This window comes from Helianthus annuus, chromosome 8 (assembly GCF_002127325.2).
Source record: "Helianthus annuus cultivar XRQ/B chromosome 8, HanXRQr2.0-SUNRISE, whole genome shotgun sequence".
Lineage (NCBI taxonomy): Eukaryota > Viridiplantae > Streptophyta > Magnoliopsida > Asterales > Asteraceae > Helianthus > Helianthus annuus.
Window position 1 is genome coordinate 6599516 of NC_035440.2, and position 15569 is coordinate 6615084.

Here is a 15569-nt window from a genome sequence, read left to right on the forward strand (position 1 = left end):
CCTCTGAAGATTCGTTCAATTCGGTTGCATCATGAAAATCCTCATTGTCGAGAGTATTATTGTTCACCGAAGATGGTTCTTGATTGACAAGAATTGGACGCACTACCGGTGAAACTGTTGCATTGTCACTCTCGAAAAACATCCTTGCCGCAGCACTTTCTTCAACAGCTTCAACATTGATCGAATTGAAAAAGTCATCGTACTCAAACATCCAAGGCTGACCAGGACATTTGACTGGCAAAGTGTGCCTTTGTACTCTGACCTCAGACCATTCCTCGACCCTTTTAGTCTCTAGATTCCAGACTCGTAAATTAGGGGTGGCATAACCACGAAAGTATCCGTCAATTGCTTTGGCCCCAAACTTTCCATTAGGATCGATGATTGTACATGGAGCTCCAAACGGTTCAAGATAAGACAAATCTGGTTTCCGTTTTTGAAGAAGCTCAAAGCAGGTCTTATTGTGCCTTTTGACTGTAAGGACTCGGTTCAATGTGTAACATGCAGAGGCCACAGCTTCAGTCCAGAATGGAATGGGCAACTGCGACTCTACCAACATAGTCCTAGCAGTCTCGATCAATGTGCGGTTCTTACGTTCAGCGACGCCATTCTGTTGAGGAGTATAAGCTGCACTAAACTCATGAAGAATACCCTTTGAAGTGCAAAACTCCGCCATGGCATGATTTTTAAATTCAGTACCATTGTCGCTACGTATCCGCCTAACCTTCAACTTATACAAATTCTCAATCTGAATGATCAAGTTTTTGATAATGCCAAAGGTTTCACTCTTGTGTGCCATGAACGCCACCCAAGAAAATCTTGAATAGTCATCAGTTATCACCAGACAGTATTGATCATTCCGAATACTCTTGTGCTTGACAGGACCGAACAAATCCATGTGCAAACGTTCAAGAGGAACTGCCACCGTGTTGATCTTCTTAGAAGGATGTCGTTTCTTCGTTTGTTTTCCTTTCTGGCACGAAACACAGACGTCTTGAAGATGGAAGTTTTTAAGAGGAACACCATTCACCAATTCATTTGAAACCAAATGATTCATTTTGCGTAAGTGAATGTGACCCATTCGTCTGTGCCAAGAGATAGAGTCTTTTTCTGTGGCTTTGGAAACGAAACAAGTTGCTTGTGCAGACGTAGTAATAGCTTGGCTCATATCAAGGACGTACAAATCATTTATCCTTGGAGCTGACAAGAGAATCCATTCTTTTGGAATTTTGAAGCCGGGTTTCAGCACATAACATCCATTAGCATCAAAGTGTACTGAGAATTGCTTGTCACAAATTTGAGAAACACTAAGAAGATTGTGATCAAGTTGTTGCACAAAGTTGATCTTGTCAAAGCTGACAATCCCGTTGGATATCATTCCTTCACCCGTAATATAACCACCCTTATCTCCAGCAAATGCAACATAACCTCCTCTAATAGATTTGACGTCGTAGAGAAGCTTCATGTCGCCTGTCATGTGCCTGGATGCCCCACTATCAACAATCCAATGACTACTGATAGTTCCTCCTGGAACACCCTGCACATGAACTCAATCAATTAGTTGGAGATGGGGACCCAAGCCATTGTGGTCTTGGGTCTTCCATTTTCATCAATAACGATAACTTCTTGTCTTTGATGATTGGTAAATTGTGATGGTCCCCCTGATTCAGTAACCGTTTTTGGTTTCCAGGTCTGTTTTGTTTTACCAGTGTTATTCTTTAAAATTTTAACTTCATGGTTGTCTGAAGTTTTTGAATTCTCTGGTTTGACAGAAACAACTGTTTTGTTAACCACATTGGTTTTAATCGCCTTTTCAATTTTCTTGACCTGTTGGCGTTTCTGTTTCTTTTCCCTTTCTTTTACAAGGCGGGGATCTTGTTTTACCGAAACAGTTTGTCTGCGGTCAGTTTGGTCACGGGGAACATCAACTTTTCCTTTTTGTTTATGAAGATATGGACAATTTCGAATTATATGTCCAATTGTTCCACACTCAAAACATGATCTTCGTTCAACAAACCCCGAAGTATCATGTAATCGTCTTGCCGATGATGATGAACTTTGTGATCCCGAGGTACTAGGTTTTGAACTACTTGGTTCATTTCTTTTCTGTACAGTTGCTTTCTTAACAAAATCTAAGTTAAATTTGTTTTCAAACGTTTCGATTTTGTCCGTTCCCGTCGATTTCACAAAGTTTACATTTTTGTTCTTCTTTTGATTCGGCTTCTTTTGTGCTTGAGCCGGTGATTTTCCTTTTGGCTTGGTGTGATTTGGCTGCCTTTTCTCTGTTGGTAATTTCTGATTGCCATATTGTTTTCGAATTTCGGCCTTTGGAATAGGAGGACACTGTGTAACTGTAACATGTGGTCCTGTCTTTCCCAAAAACTTACTAGTCGAATTCTCAAAGACTTTACTGATTAAGGATTGATTAACATTCTTAATAGGAAAATCTTTGTCTGAATAAATTTTATCATCACCAACAAGAGTGTACAGCAAATTCACACTCTCCGACTCTTCTGCAAATGATGACTTGATTGCAACAGTCTTAGCGGGTTTTGTAGGAGGATCACATAGAATATGATTCTCAAGAGGTATGTCCTCTTCTTTGATTTCCGCATCAGACTTTGCTGGTATAGTATCATCGGATTCATCATCAGAAGAATCAACATCCTCAATAATAACTGGAGGGTCCTGATTCAGTTCAGCAGAAGACACACATGTATCTGCTGACACGTCTGAATCTGATGATACTTCTTTCGTGTATCCAAGTCCTGTAGCAAACTCCTTTACATCTAGAGGAACAGATGGTTCAAAGAACACTCTATCCTCCTCGTCAGGCATTGCATCATAATTGTGTCTCACTGGTGGTGGACATTTCTTGTAGCCTATGCATGTGACATCCCGTTTCTCTTTCTGAACGTCAATGATGTGATCCAACACATAGCTAGAGCTCAAATAACTGTCTAGCTTAAGTTGGATCGCCTCACTTTCGGTTTTCACACAAGCCATCTCTTTTTGTATAATCTCAAGGCGAGATATATACAAATTAATGTCAGTTTGTTTTCTGGAAACCATTTTAGTTAACTCGGTTTTATCTTTCTTTAACTTTTCAATTACCGATTTAAACTCCTTTTCATGGTTTTCATAAAACATATTGGCTTCAATGCATTTTGAAAGATCCACGGTCAACTTTTGATTGTGGATGAATGTCACATCATACTTTTCTTGCAAAGCCTCGTGTTTGCTTTGCAATTCACACCACTTGGCATTCAAAGAAACATGTTTGTCTTGCAAGTCAAACAAACTAGCTTGTAAAGCATCATGTTTGCCTTGCAACTCAGACATGTTTGCCTCTAAATCAGTACATTTAACATGCAAACTATCACAATTATCACAGTTAATAGCAGTGGGTTCATCGACACATACCTGACTTGATGAACTGTCGACATTAGCCATAAAGGCTGAATGGAGAGAAGACGAAGAATAAGCAGCTTGATCCACCAAGATAGATCTTCTTTGAGTTCCTGCTGCAGCTTCCTCCAAAAGCTCATCAATATCTGTATCGACTGACGCATTTGATGTCTCACCCACATGATCATCGCCTGAACTTGAGGATTCTTAATCTGAACTCCTGCTATATCCCGAAGAGTCTTCATCCTCAGAAGATTCACCACCATTGGCGGAAGATTCTCCACCACTGGTGTGAACTAAATCCTTAACCACTTCAGCAAAACATGTTGTTCCATCTGGAGCATCACCACTTAACTGGATTGACCAGTCACAACCTTCATCCACTTGAACCATAAGTGCCTGGTTGGCATTTGATGTTCCAGCTTGGCTCTGGTTGTTGACAGGTATTAATGTACGCTCATTGTTCCTGTTCTGGTTATGCTGGTTGCCTTGGTTTCTAAAGGGATTCTGGTCCCCATGCTGTGCTGGCTTTGTACATTCCCTTTTAAAGTGACCCCGTTCACCACAATTGAAGCACTTTACTGCCTGTTTATCGAACCCATACTTGGTGTCTTTCTTGCTTTCCAAGCTGGTTCTGCCAGTACTTTCCATGAAATCCTTTGCCCTTCTTACAGCACTAGCAAAGGCCCACTTGATATCCATCAAGTCCATCTCTTCCTTGTCAATCTGCCGATAGTCTTCTTGTGTCAGATTAATGTTGCCAATCTGACCTTCCACTAACCCATTGTACGCGCTCACTATAGTGTTAAGCAGCTCCACGTGTTCCCTTGCTACTTCTACACTGACCTTAGAGAAGCTTGAAGTGTCGAGCTGTACTATATTTGGTTTTGATTGCTGACCAGCAGATGATGTCCCTCCATAACACGCTTGTTGTTGAGCAGGAGGAGATGATTGTAGAGGATTTCCATATATGTCTGTGGTGGGAGCCGGCTTAACAGGGACTTGTACTGGATTGCCATACATATCCGTGCTTGTGACAAACGCCGTTTGAAGTGGAGCATGTGGACCGGTTCTTGCAGACGAAGAAATGGAAGTTCCATAATACATCTCTGGATTTTGTGGCACTGGAACTCTTTTTGCCTTTAAGGTTTCCTCCTGATCCTTGTTTTCTAAAAGCTGCACGAAGTCGTTGATGTTTGTAGTCCTCAACACTCCGTTATACTTCAAGATTTCCAAGAAACTATTCCATTGGGGAGGCAATGCATCAGCAAACTTCTTCACCACCTCTGCTGTAGTTGTCACTACTCCAAAATTGTTCAACTCTGTAAGCAAATGATAAAACCGGCTTGTCATATCTCCCAAGGACTCCTTATCCATACACGTGTCACACCCCGATTTCCACGTGTCTCACCGGTGGGCCCGGTGGGGGATTACCGTGACGATGTTGGCAACAATATAGTCAAACCACACAATTATATAATGCACAGCGGAAGCATAAGATAAATATATAAATTTCAACCTCTGATCGTAATATCAAAATGTATTACAGGGGTTGGATATATCCACAGTGGATCGTAAATAGATATAAAATATTGTTCCATCAGATACTGCAATCAAGCTTGCGAGACTTATCCCGACGCTAGGGAGCTAATACCAGCCAATTACGTTTAGGTACCTGCACTTAATCTTTTTGGGGAAAATACGTCAGTTTACACTGGTAAATACATTCAACTGACACATTTGAAAATGTTTATTAAAATTGATTTGAATGCACAAGGCACAAACTCTTTTATAACTTGGGAAAATTATAATAAAATCTTGTGAACGTTTTACATGTTCTTTTATGCGTTCAGTAGCCCGGGTCGTGCCGGGTTAAAGATTTATAGACACACCACGTTTGCGTAAAACCGTAGTATAAAAACCAACGGCTACGTCTTTTAAATTTAATGTCGACACTTTATACCGGGTGTACGCCTACACCGGGATGTCGATGGTCGTGGCCATTTCGTAAAATGATGCCAAGGATATCCGGGACAACGGTCATTAAACCCCCCAAAGGCTTATAAGCAACAAAACTGTTTAAATGAGCCAATCATATTTAATCAATTAACCACCTAAGCGATGGAATTATATAATGCTCAATCAAGCGGTATTAATATACCGTAACCCAAGCCCATATAGGGGAAATAAGTTAAAGTATTTACCTTTGCAAGTATTAATCCTTAATTTAGATCAAGTCACCGATAGCTTTTACTGGGGCTCCTAATCTGGAACGAAGGTTTTAATTAACCTCTTAGAATCCTAACGGTCCTTATATTAGCCGTAGCTTAAACCGGTTGATTCCGATATATAGATATGGTTAATTCGCACGAAAAGGCGAAAACCGAGAATGGAGTATGAGTTGGACCCAACAAGTTCAGTGACTTGTTTTATATGGGTTTATAGTTCATACTCTGGATTTTGGGGTTCAAATAATATAATTTGACCCATATCGGCTATTGCACGAAAACTAGTTCCATGAGCCGTACCGTGTGCGCAATTAGGCGAAACGGTTAACCATAAGTGTCCTACGCTTATTTCCTAAGTCAATATGCCTTAAAAGTATTTTGGTATCAGTAGGATACCTTCCGTAATGCCCGTAACGAGTTTAAGTTAATATTATGCCCCGTAGGGGCTTGTCGGTCATTTTAAAGACTCTAAAAGGGATTTTCGAGTTCTACAGGAAATCTGAGTTTCCCGAACAGCTTAAAAAGCTTAAAATACTTGATTTATTATTTAAAACCAGTGGCAACTGGAATCGGGTCAAAAGACCTTGTAGAACTCCCGTTTTGGCCAAAAAGGGCATATTCGGTATTTACCGAACCGTAGCCATAACCGCAGGTTATGAGCAAGGTAAAATTTATTAAAAATCTTTAAAATTCCCAAAATATTATTTTACCACAGTGGGTAAAAGTTTTGGTGACGAAAACTTGGGTTAGATGGGCGTTATGCTAATTGCGCCGTTAATTACAAAACTTTCTTAAAAGTGCGCCTTTTAGCATAACTCTCATTCTAGGCCTCGGATTGACGTGAAACTTTAAGGACATGCTTATAATTTAACAAGCAAGGTTTTGGTCCGTTCACGTGTCCGAAATACTCGTTTTAATTTTAAAAGGCCGTTACGGTCAACTTTTAGGCGAATGACGGAAATACGTAAAAGACTTGGATAACTCATGAACCGACCACAGAGGCGTATACCAACATGTGACCTGGTCCTAAGAGAGTCCTAAGGTATATTTATACCTCACTAAAACGGGTCAGAACTGAAGTCAAAGCAAAAGTCAAACTTATGCGACTTTCGGCTCCGAACCGGTTCAATATAGTAAATGATCGATTCAAACGAGCGCAAACAGGTTTATATACTTATTATCATGTTTTATGATTGTCAAAACAGGTTCCATAACATATACATTACAGATTATGCATAAATCGCTAAAATAGCTTTCTGTTGACTTTTTAACCGCACGTTTGACTCGACATTTGACATAGTTAGAGTGGTGATCAGGGGGAACCATTTTAGAGGTTTATTACCCACGTAAATACCAACTCATAACCACTTTTGATTCGTCATAAGACTGAACCATTACTGATTTATTGTAAAGTCAAACCGTAGTTACGACGGTTTGGTTTTTAGCTAACAACTAAGCATAAACTGAACAATGGATGATCAAGGTAACTTACAGAAGTTAGAACTTGAATATGGAGCAGAGAAAAAGGACTTGAGAGCTCTTGAAATGATCAGAGGTGTGTGTTTTGATGTTGTGAATGATATGTTGCATAAGGTGGCTATTTATAGCAAATGCCAAGCCTCTATGATCATTACAACCACCACAATAGTCCAGAGGTGATGGGTAGGTGTCCCAGAGGTGTATGGGTCGAGTAGGGGGCACCCATGCCTCATTTATTGGAGGTTGATCGTTCACAATGCTCAAAAGTCAAGAAAACACAAAGTTTCTGCATCTGGGCGTCCAATGCGGCCCGCATGGAGGTTCCATGCGTTTACAATGCGGGCCGCCTGGGATTAAAAGATCAGACGCGTTATTGAGGAGGCTCGCGGCCCGCCTCAACTTAACCCATTATGCAATGCGGGCCGCGTAGGGTTAAGATTTCAGAAATTTTAAATCTTTTTGCAATGATTGCAGAATCCGGCCATTAATAACGAAATCTTTCGTAATGATTTACCTGACCTTTCGGGTTTGAAGGGGTGACTTTGCGGTTTGGCCCTCGGTTATTTACCGATAGGGGCCTCGTGTTATTTACCCGCATTATTAAGTCCCCGGTTTATTTATTAATTATATTGGAAAGCCTTAACTTTCACTGTTGACGCTTTTAACCCTTCTTCTACGAATTCGATCGTAACTTTCTCGTTTCATATCGAAACTTCGCGAAATTCATATATATTATTTTAGTGAGGGTATAATACCGTTACAAAGTCTTTGGAACGTTAAAGGGTCACTCAGAGGTATTATTAAACATGTTGACACAGTTAACCCCTGTAGTTTGTAATCTCTCACTTTCTTCCGCGTTTTGTTTTTGTACGATCTATAATTTATTCGTTTGAAGGTTTAAGCATTATTTAGGGATACTATACAGTATATTTACCCTTGTTGACATTTATAACCCTCGAATTTATATACTTTCAAGGTTTGTCAAAATTAGTCCTTTATTTATTATAGATGCCACGTGTAACCAAATGACACGTGTTAACACATCATTGGACACAAAAATTCGAGGTGTTACAACACGTGAAACCGTCAAATTCTTTCTTGAGAAGATCATGACGCAATTGACGTGTTGCTTCATTCCCTACCCCTCTGGTCTTCAACGCGTCCCACAGTTTCTTCGTTGTCTTGAAACTGACAAACTGATGGTAAATATCTTTGCTTAACGCCTGAGTGAGAATGGCGTATGCTTTCTTTTCCAGATCATACGTCTTCTTTTGATCTTCAGGAAGATCGGCAAACGTTCCGGCAGATGAAGCGGCAACCTCTATTGTTTGATCGAAATATGTGGTGAAACGTAACCACAATTCTGTATTTTGCCCTAGCACGTAAGTGTAGAACCTATCAACCCAACCCGGATACTCGTTTAAGTGCATCAACTTTGGAGGTCGATTCAAACTTCCGGTTTCGCTTTCGCTCAATAAGATACTTTGAATGCCCGGAGTTTGATTTGACACTAATGCCCATTGACCTGTCGATATGGCATTTGCTTGCGAAGATGTCGACACCGGAGATTCGGCCCATGAGGGAGATAGACTTGTATTTGTGTACTTTCCACTATCTGGAGCCGGTGTACCCCACCATGAGGGAGTTGAACCTGTATTTGTGTATTTTCCACTGTCTGGAGTCGGAGTTCCCCACCAACTTGGGTTCATGTTTGATAATAAAAATGAATTCTATGTTAATATCTCGAAAGATAACACCAGCCGAAGGATCCCTGATCGAAAGACCTTAAAAACACAAACTTGTTAAACTCAAACAGACTAAGATCGAAGGATCAATACTTGTTCGAAGGATCAACAGTGTTCGAAAGATCACTGTTGAATTTCGAACAATGATTTCGAAAGATTCACAATTGAAAGATCCTTATCTTTCGAATATATATCCTTCGAAAAGATTCCCTGGATCGAAGGATAAGTCTCAGACTTCGAAGGATGTTCGAAAGATGATTATCTATCGAACTTCCTTTGATCGAAAGATGATCTTTCGACTTCGAAGGATATCCTTCGATCTCTACTGACACAGTTGACAAAGTGTGACAGGTTGGTGAAAAGGTGATGGGTTGGTAGAAAGCTTTCGGCAGAAAGTATGTTCAAACCATACTTTTTACCAAACCAGGATTTGACCAATAAAATATTGCTAAAAATGGAAGGATCTTATCCAGAAACCGGTCACCGGAGTAAGCCGGAATTTGGCCGGAAATGACCAAACTTCTTAAAAACAAATTTGTAAGTTACCCAACCCGTCCTTTAACACACCCGGTTAGTTTAGAACACGTTTTTACGTCAAGAAATGCGAGAAAAACACTAAAAACGGGTGCTAAACCATGTGAGTTTTGTCCAAACACTCCAAAGTCTTGTATAAACTCGGTTTTTAACAAGGAAAAGAGCCACGGCTCTGATACCACTTGTAGGTCCCTCGGAGGATGAGATCAAACCTTATCCTTGTTATGTTTAACACACTAGCAAGTGCGGAATCCAAGCTAGAATGCAAACCGAGATGAAACAAGCTCAAACACAAGACACACAATATTCACCGATTAACACCACTTGTATTAATACGAATGAGAGATTCAGTTACAAAGCTATGTTTACAAATGTGTTTTGCAAACCCTCTAAACAGTGTGTGTGTGTGTGTTGTGTTCTCTGTCTCTCTTCTGTCTATCTGTGAAGTGAACACTACATGAGTATATATATACCCAACACAGATCGTCTGGTCGAAGGATCAGATAGGCTGATCGAAGGATCAGATAGATGATCGAAAGATCATCTATCGATCTGAAACCTATCGAAGGATCCACATATACCTCGAATGATGATATCCTTCGAGGTCCATCAACATCCATCGAAGGCTTATCCTTCGAGCTCATCGAAGGATCTAAACAATCCTTCGATGACTCATCCTTCGATGAGTCATCCTTCGACAACTCATCCTTCGACACAACATATTACAGCCATTTTCTAACTGTTTGGCCAAGTCAAACCAAGAGGATGGTTGACTTGGTCAAACTTACAGGACTAACAAAGGACATCGTTTTATATCGTGACAATATACAGACAAAGTACAGACACAAGTGCACCAACAGTAGTTTCTTCTGCCTTCAACCCACATCTACATCTTCAACCCACGTTTACTGGAAGTTATTGATAAGATTTAATCGGTTCTCTATAAACTCCCCACTCCTCTACTACTTCCCTTAAACAACCCCACTCCCCTCTCTTTTTCTCCTGGTTTCTTGCTACCCCAACTCAACTGCTTGCATCTTACTTTTATATCACAACCAGTCATCAGGATTACTAACCTAATTTGGATTTGAAGAAATTAAATGTAGACTGACGATTGGGGGATGGGATTGCAACATGATTTTCTTCTCTTTATCCACTTTGATTTTAGTTCCAATGATCTTTGATTTCTCTAGCAGATTCGTAACTTACCAGAACCACTGTGGCATAAATTGAATGCATCACGTTTCTCTACTCCACACTATCTTAAAACCTGAATCTCGATTACTTGGTTCAACACTACGGCTGATCGGGAAGTTCATTTGCTAGCAATTTGTGTGATCCGCAACCCATGTCCTTCTCTGAATGGGAGCACGTAGGTTGCTTCATTTATGTTTGTATTATACATTTTGTTTAGTTTTCCAAGTTAATTGATGGAATTCTAGGTTTCTGATTGCGAAATTGTGCACAAAAAGATAACTTACGAATCTGATACTACATGCTTATAATGTGAGTCATTCTCTTTTTATCAATAGTGTTTTACAATACTCCAAATTATTTTCAAAATTTATAATTACAGGGATTAAGTCGTGGTTATCTTGAATCACTGGCTAGTGGGGTACTGTGCACATTACTAATTTCTCACGGTTAGGCTAATAAATCCTAACAGTGATAGTCATTACTACTTGGGTGAAAGGACCCAATAGTGGTATGACCATCGTCACCAGGAGGTGACACGGCGCCAGATAAAAATAAGATAGAAGCCATTGTAATCGCTCTTATGCTGTAATTTATAACTATGTGTCATTTTTGTACAAACTGAATGAACTCACCAGTATTTCCTGCTGACATAACCTTTTTTAAACGCGTTTCAGGTAACTACAGTAGATCGGAATAAGAGTTGGATACGGCACCAAGAAGGCTTATAGAAGTGGCTCATTTTATCAATTAAATTAAATTAAAAAAAAAGTTGTTTTATGTATTCGGATTTATCCTATATTAAAGCTACCTTTCAAAACATGGATTTATCCCATCTATTCAATAAATAAAAAATCCGGTGTTTTCTAAAACTCTGATATTTTTTCTAACTCACGGTCCTGATGAAATTCCGCTGCAATGCTTTCAAAACAACCACCCGTACCACTGAACTGGTTCGCGGCTCCCGATTCCGTCCAGGGTGGGGTCGGGGGTCGTGACAACTTAAACTCTAATATATTAGGATCTTTTGGTATGCTTGATCAGGTATAATTGATTGTACAAGTTATGTTTGATCATAGAACAGATATGCTTGAAAAGTTTGAAAAGTTAAATGGTTATATCAAGATTGTCTGTTAATGTGGGTTATATTTGCATCTATGATTGTACAGGTTATATTTGGTTATATCAAGATTGACTGTTAATGTGGGTTATATTTGCATCTAAGATTGACTGTTAAAAGCTTGTACAGGTTATATTTGCATCTATGATTAGTGGGTTTGGTTACACAGGCTGTATGATGTTTTTTGCAAAGGAAATGTGCCAATTTATGGTTTTATGGTATACATGAGTATGAATAAGGAAATATGGCAATGTCTCTGCAACTGCAAGTTTTATTGCTTCGTCTTGAAACCATTAACAACAAGTTTTATGAAACTGAGTTTTATGATGGCAATGTCTCTGCAACTGCAAGTTTTATTGCTTCGTCTTGAAACCATTAACAGCAAGTTTTATGAAACTGAGTCAAGGGCATTTTATCACGTTTGCTGTTAAAGATGGCAATGTCTCTGCAACTGCAAGTATGCTATCTGCAACTGCAAGTATGCTATCTGCAGGTTGATTGTCATCTTCATACATTTTTGCAGGTTGTTTGTAATAAGTGGAAGCTATCTACAGGTTGATTGTCATCTTCATACATTTCTTTAGTTTGGAAAAGTTTGATATAGTTTGTAATAATTGGAAGCTATCTGCAGGTTGATTGTCATCTTCATCTGTGGCATGATGATACATCATAAGTTATTAATGGGTTGATTATTAAGAGCAGGGGTTTATAATAATCGAATTTAGGTGGTGGCGGGAAGGTTTTTGGAAGTTGCAGGGGGTAATATTGCTTCGTAACACAAAGTATAGGGGGTAATAAGAAAGGGCATTTTAGTAATTTACATGTGGGGGGTAATTATGCAACGTAACAGGAATGTTGGGGGTAAAATAAAAGGGTAAAATAGTCATTTCACCACCAAGTCAACAGATCAGTCCACAAATTTGAAGCCGGGGGGTAAAGCTGCGACATAACAGCAAATGTTGGGGGTAAAATTGCAATTATTTCTTTAGGGGGGGGGGTAAGGGTGCCAATCACCCCAAACCCCAGGGGGTAATATTGCAGTTTACTCTATTATTTTTTTAAAAAGGTGTGAATTATTCGCAAATAGGGTCATATTATTTTTTTAAAAGGTGTGAATTACTCGCAAATGTCGGGAGGTCTAGCATACGTTGTCTTAATCGGGTTCGCGCTAGAGAGCCCTCGCACAATAGATTCCCAATTTAAACCCCTCAATGAGTATCACCCAGACTCGAACTTGAGACCTAGAGGGAAAAACTCATCCGGGCCCACCATAGGTGGAACTTAAATACTCATGACCACCATAGGGTCATATTATATGCTGGAAACTAGTCATTCAGGTCGTATGATTTTAATCGGTGATTAACATCATGTCTTGTCAGTCACTTTTGTGTCAGGATAGCTAGTAATTTTTGGCAAAAACCAACTCATACAACATTTTACATCCATATAAGATATTTATGACTAATATAAAACTGTGTTTACTGAGAGCATTCACATTGCCACTTAAGTGGTCAAGTCTGTGAATTCGACCCCCCCCCCCCGTACCGATCTAGATTGTAGGGATAGTCCTGACACCAATTTGACATGGTGGTTCGTGAATCCGAACTTCACGGGGATTGCTTAGGGTGGGACCGGACTCAATTAAAAAATAATTCTTTTGGTGTCAAAATTGAATTGAAAATGTAAAAGTAGGCGATGATGTATAGGTTTGTAGAGGTTTTGTGTTGTTAGGAAAGATAAAGGTTTTAGAGAGCTTTGAAATATGATGTGGCATGATAAGAGAAGGTTTGTAGAGGTTTATGGAGTGTAGCAATGTGGATGTTCTAAAAGGAGAAAAAGTGATTGTCACATAGGGCTGTAAACGAGCCTAGTTAAACCGAACCAGAGTGGGCTCAGGCTTGGCTCGTTTAAAAATCGAATCGAGCTGAGCCAGCTCATTTTTCTTAACGAGCTGGAAAGTTGGGCTCGGGCTCAGGCTCGGCTCGTCAAAAGCTCGATCCAGCTTGCAGACTCCACCAAGGGTCAGCGTTGAGTCCTTTTCTTTTTGCGATTGTTCTAGATGAGTTGTCAAAGTCGATTCAGGAATCAATTCCATGGTGCTTGCTTTTTGCAGACGATATTGTGCTAATAGAAGAAAGTAAACAGAGCTTGAATGAGAGGTTAGAAGAATGGCGTGTAGCCTTAGAAGGCAAAGGTTTGAGGATAAGTCGCTCTAAGACTGAGTACCTTTACTGTGATTTTAGTGGAGCAGGCGATGAGCATGACACTCAGATCACCATTGAGGGTCAGGTGGTCCCACCGGCAACTAAGTTCAAGTATTTAGGATCGTTTGTTCAGAGTAATGGAGAGACAGACAGTGACGTAGCTCACCGTATCCAGGTTGGATGGTGTAGGTGGAGAGCAGCCACAGGGGTATTGTGCGACAAGAGGTTCCCTGATAAATTAAAAGGGAAATTTTATAGGGTGGCAATTAGACCCTCTATGTTATACGGAACAGATTGTTGGGCCATCAAGAAAATCCATGCACGAAAGCTAGAGGTGGCAGAGATGAGGATGCTAAGATGGATGTGTGGGCATACTAGGTTGGACAAGATAAGAAATGAGGTTTTTAGGGTAAGATTAGGAGTTGCTTGTATTTCAGACAAAATAAAGGAGGGAAGATTGAGATGGTTTGGGCATGTCAGGAGAAGGCAGATGACAGACCCGATTAGAATAGTTGAAACACTCACTATAGATGGAAGGAGGTGTAGAGGTAGGCCAAAAATGACTTGGAATGAGCGGATTAGGCAAGATTTGCTAGATTTGCACCTCTTCGATGACATGGTCGAGAATAGAACTTCGTGGAGACGTAGGATTAAGGTTAAGGACTTTTAGAAGTTTGGCCTGGTTTTTGGTTTAGGTTCTTGTCTTATTAGTTAAATTTTTTTCGTTTTCTATGAGGTGTGATATAGTTTTTTATAAGTTGTCACTTATTCCCGGCGACTTACTTATTTATGTGTTTATTTTTATTATTTTTCTCTTCCACATTTTTTTAGTAGTTGTGTGCTTATATACGTTTTGCCTGAAGCTTATGTCTTGGTTATGGTTTTTTAGAGCCGGGGGTCTCAATGGAAGCAGCCTCTTAATCCCCTGGGATAGAGGTAAGGCTTGCCTACATCCTACCCTCCCCAGACCCTATCAATAGCTTCGCTATAGGTGGGATTATACTGGGTATGGTTGTTGTTGTTATTTTTTACACATAATGATATACATAAAACCAAAAAAACAATAAATAAAACATTATTTAGGCTAATAGAATAGTAATTTTGTGCGAACTATAAATCAAACGAACATGAAAAGATTCTAACTTACCGTAATATATATATATTTTTTTAAATCAATATTACTAATTAACACTATAGCTTAACAATCTATTTCTTTCGATAAAAAAATAACCATGTACTAATTAAACAACATTTCTTAAATATATTAGAATACAAACATATATAATTTGGGGTTTAATTTAAACGAGCTAAACGAGCGAGCTAACGAGCCAACTATCGAGTGAGCCACGAATCGAACCTACCTTGGCTTGGGCTCGGCTCGACTCGTTTACAAACCGATCCGAGCTGACTTCGAATCAAGCTTTTTTCAAATTTTTTTCGAACGAGCCCCGAGCTACGAGTTTTTTTAACACCCCTATTGTCACATAGGTAGTAGAACTCTCACCAACTAACTAAACACTTAAAAGTGTGTAATAGTTTAACCGAAACAAATTAAATAAAGTAAAAAGAAATAAGTGAGTGTGATATGTAAATATTTGATTGATTAAAAAATGTTAACTACATAACTGCTCCCTTACGCCTGTTAGGCTGGTAATATCGA

The 15569-nt window shown here is 39.6% G+C and overlaps 1 protein-coding gene across 1 annotated transcript; it reads left to right on the forward strand.

Moving 5' to 3' along the window:
• Window positions 1-11949: 11949 nt before the first annotated feature.
• Window positions 11950-14579, forward strand: LOC110869471. Its single transcript, XM_022118724.1, has 3 exons — window positions 11950-12034; window positions 12088-12183; window positions 13681-14579. Exons 1-3 carry the CDS (start codon window positions 11950-11952, stop codon window positions 14577-14579), a joined length of 1080 nt encoding a protein of 359 aa, XP_021974416.1.
• Window positions 14580-15569: the final 990 nt, after the last annotated feature.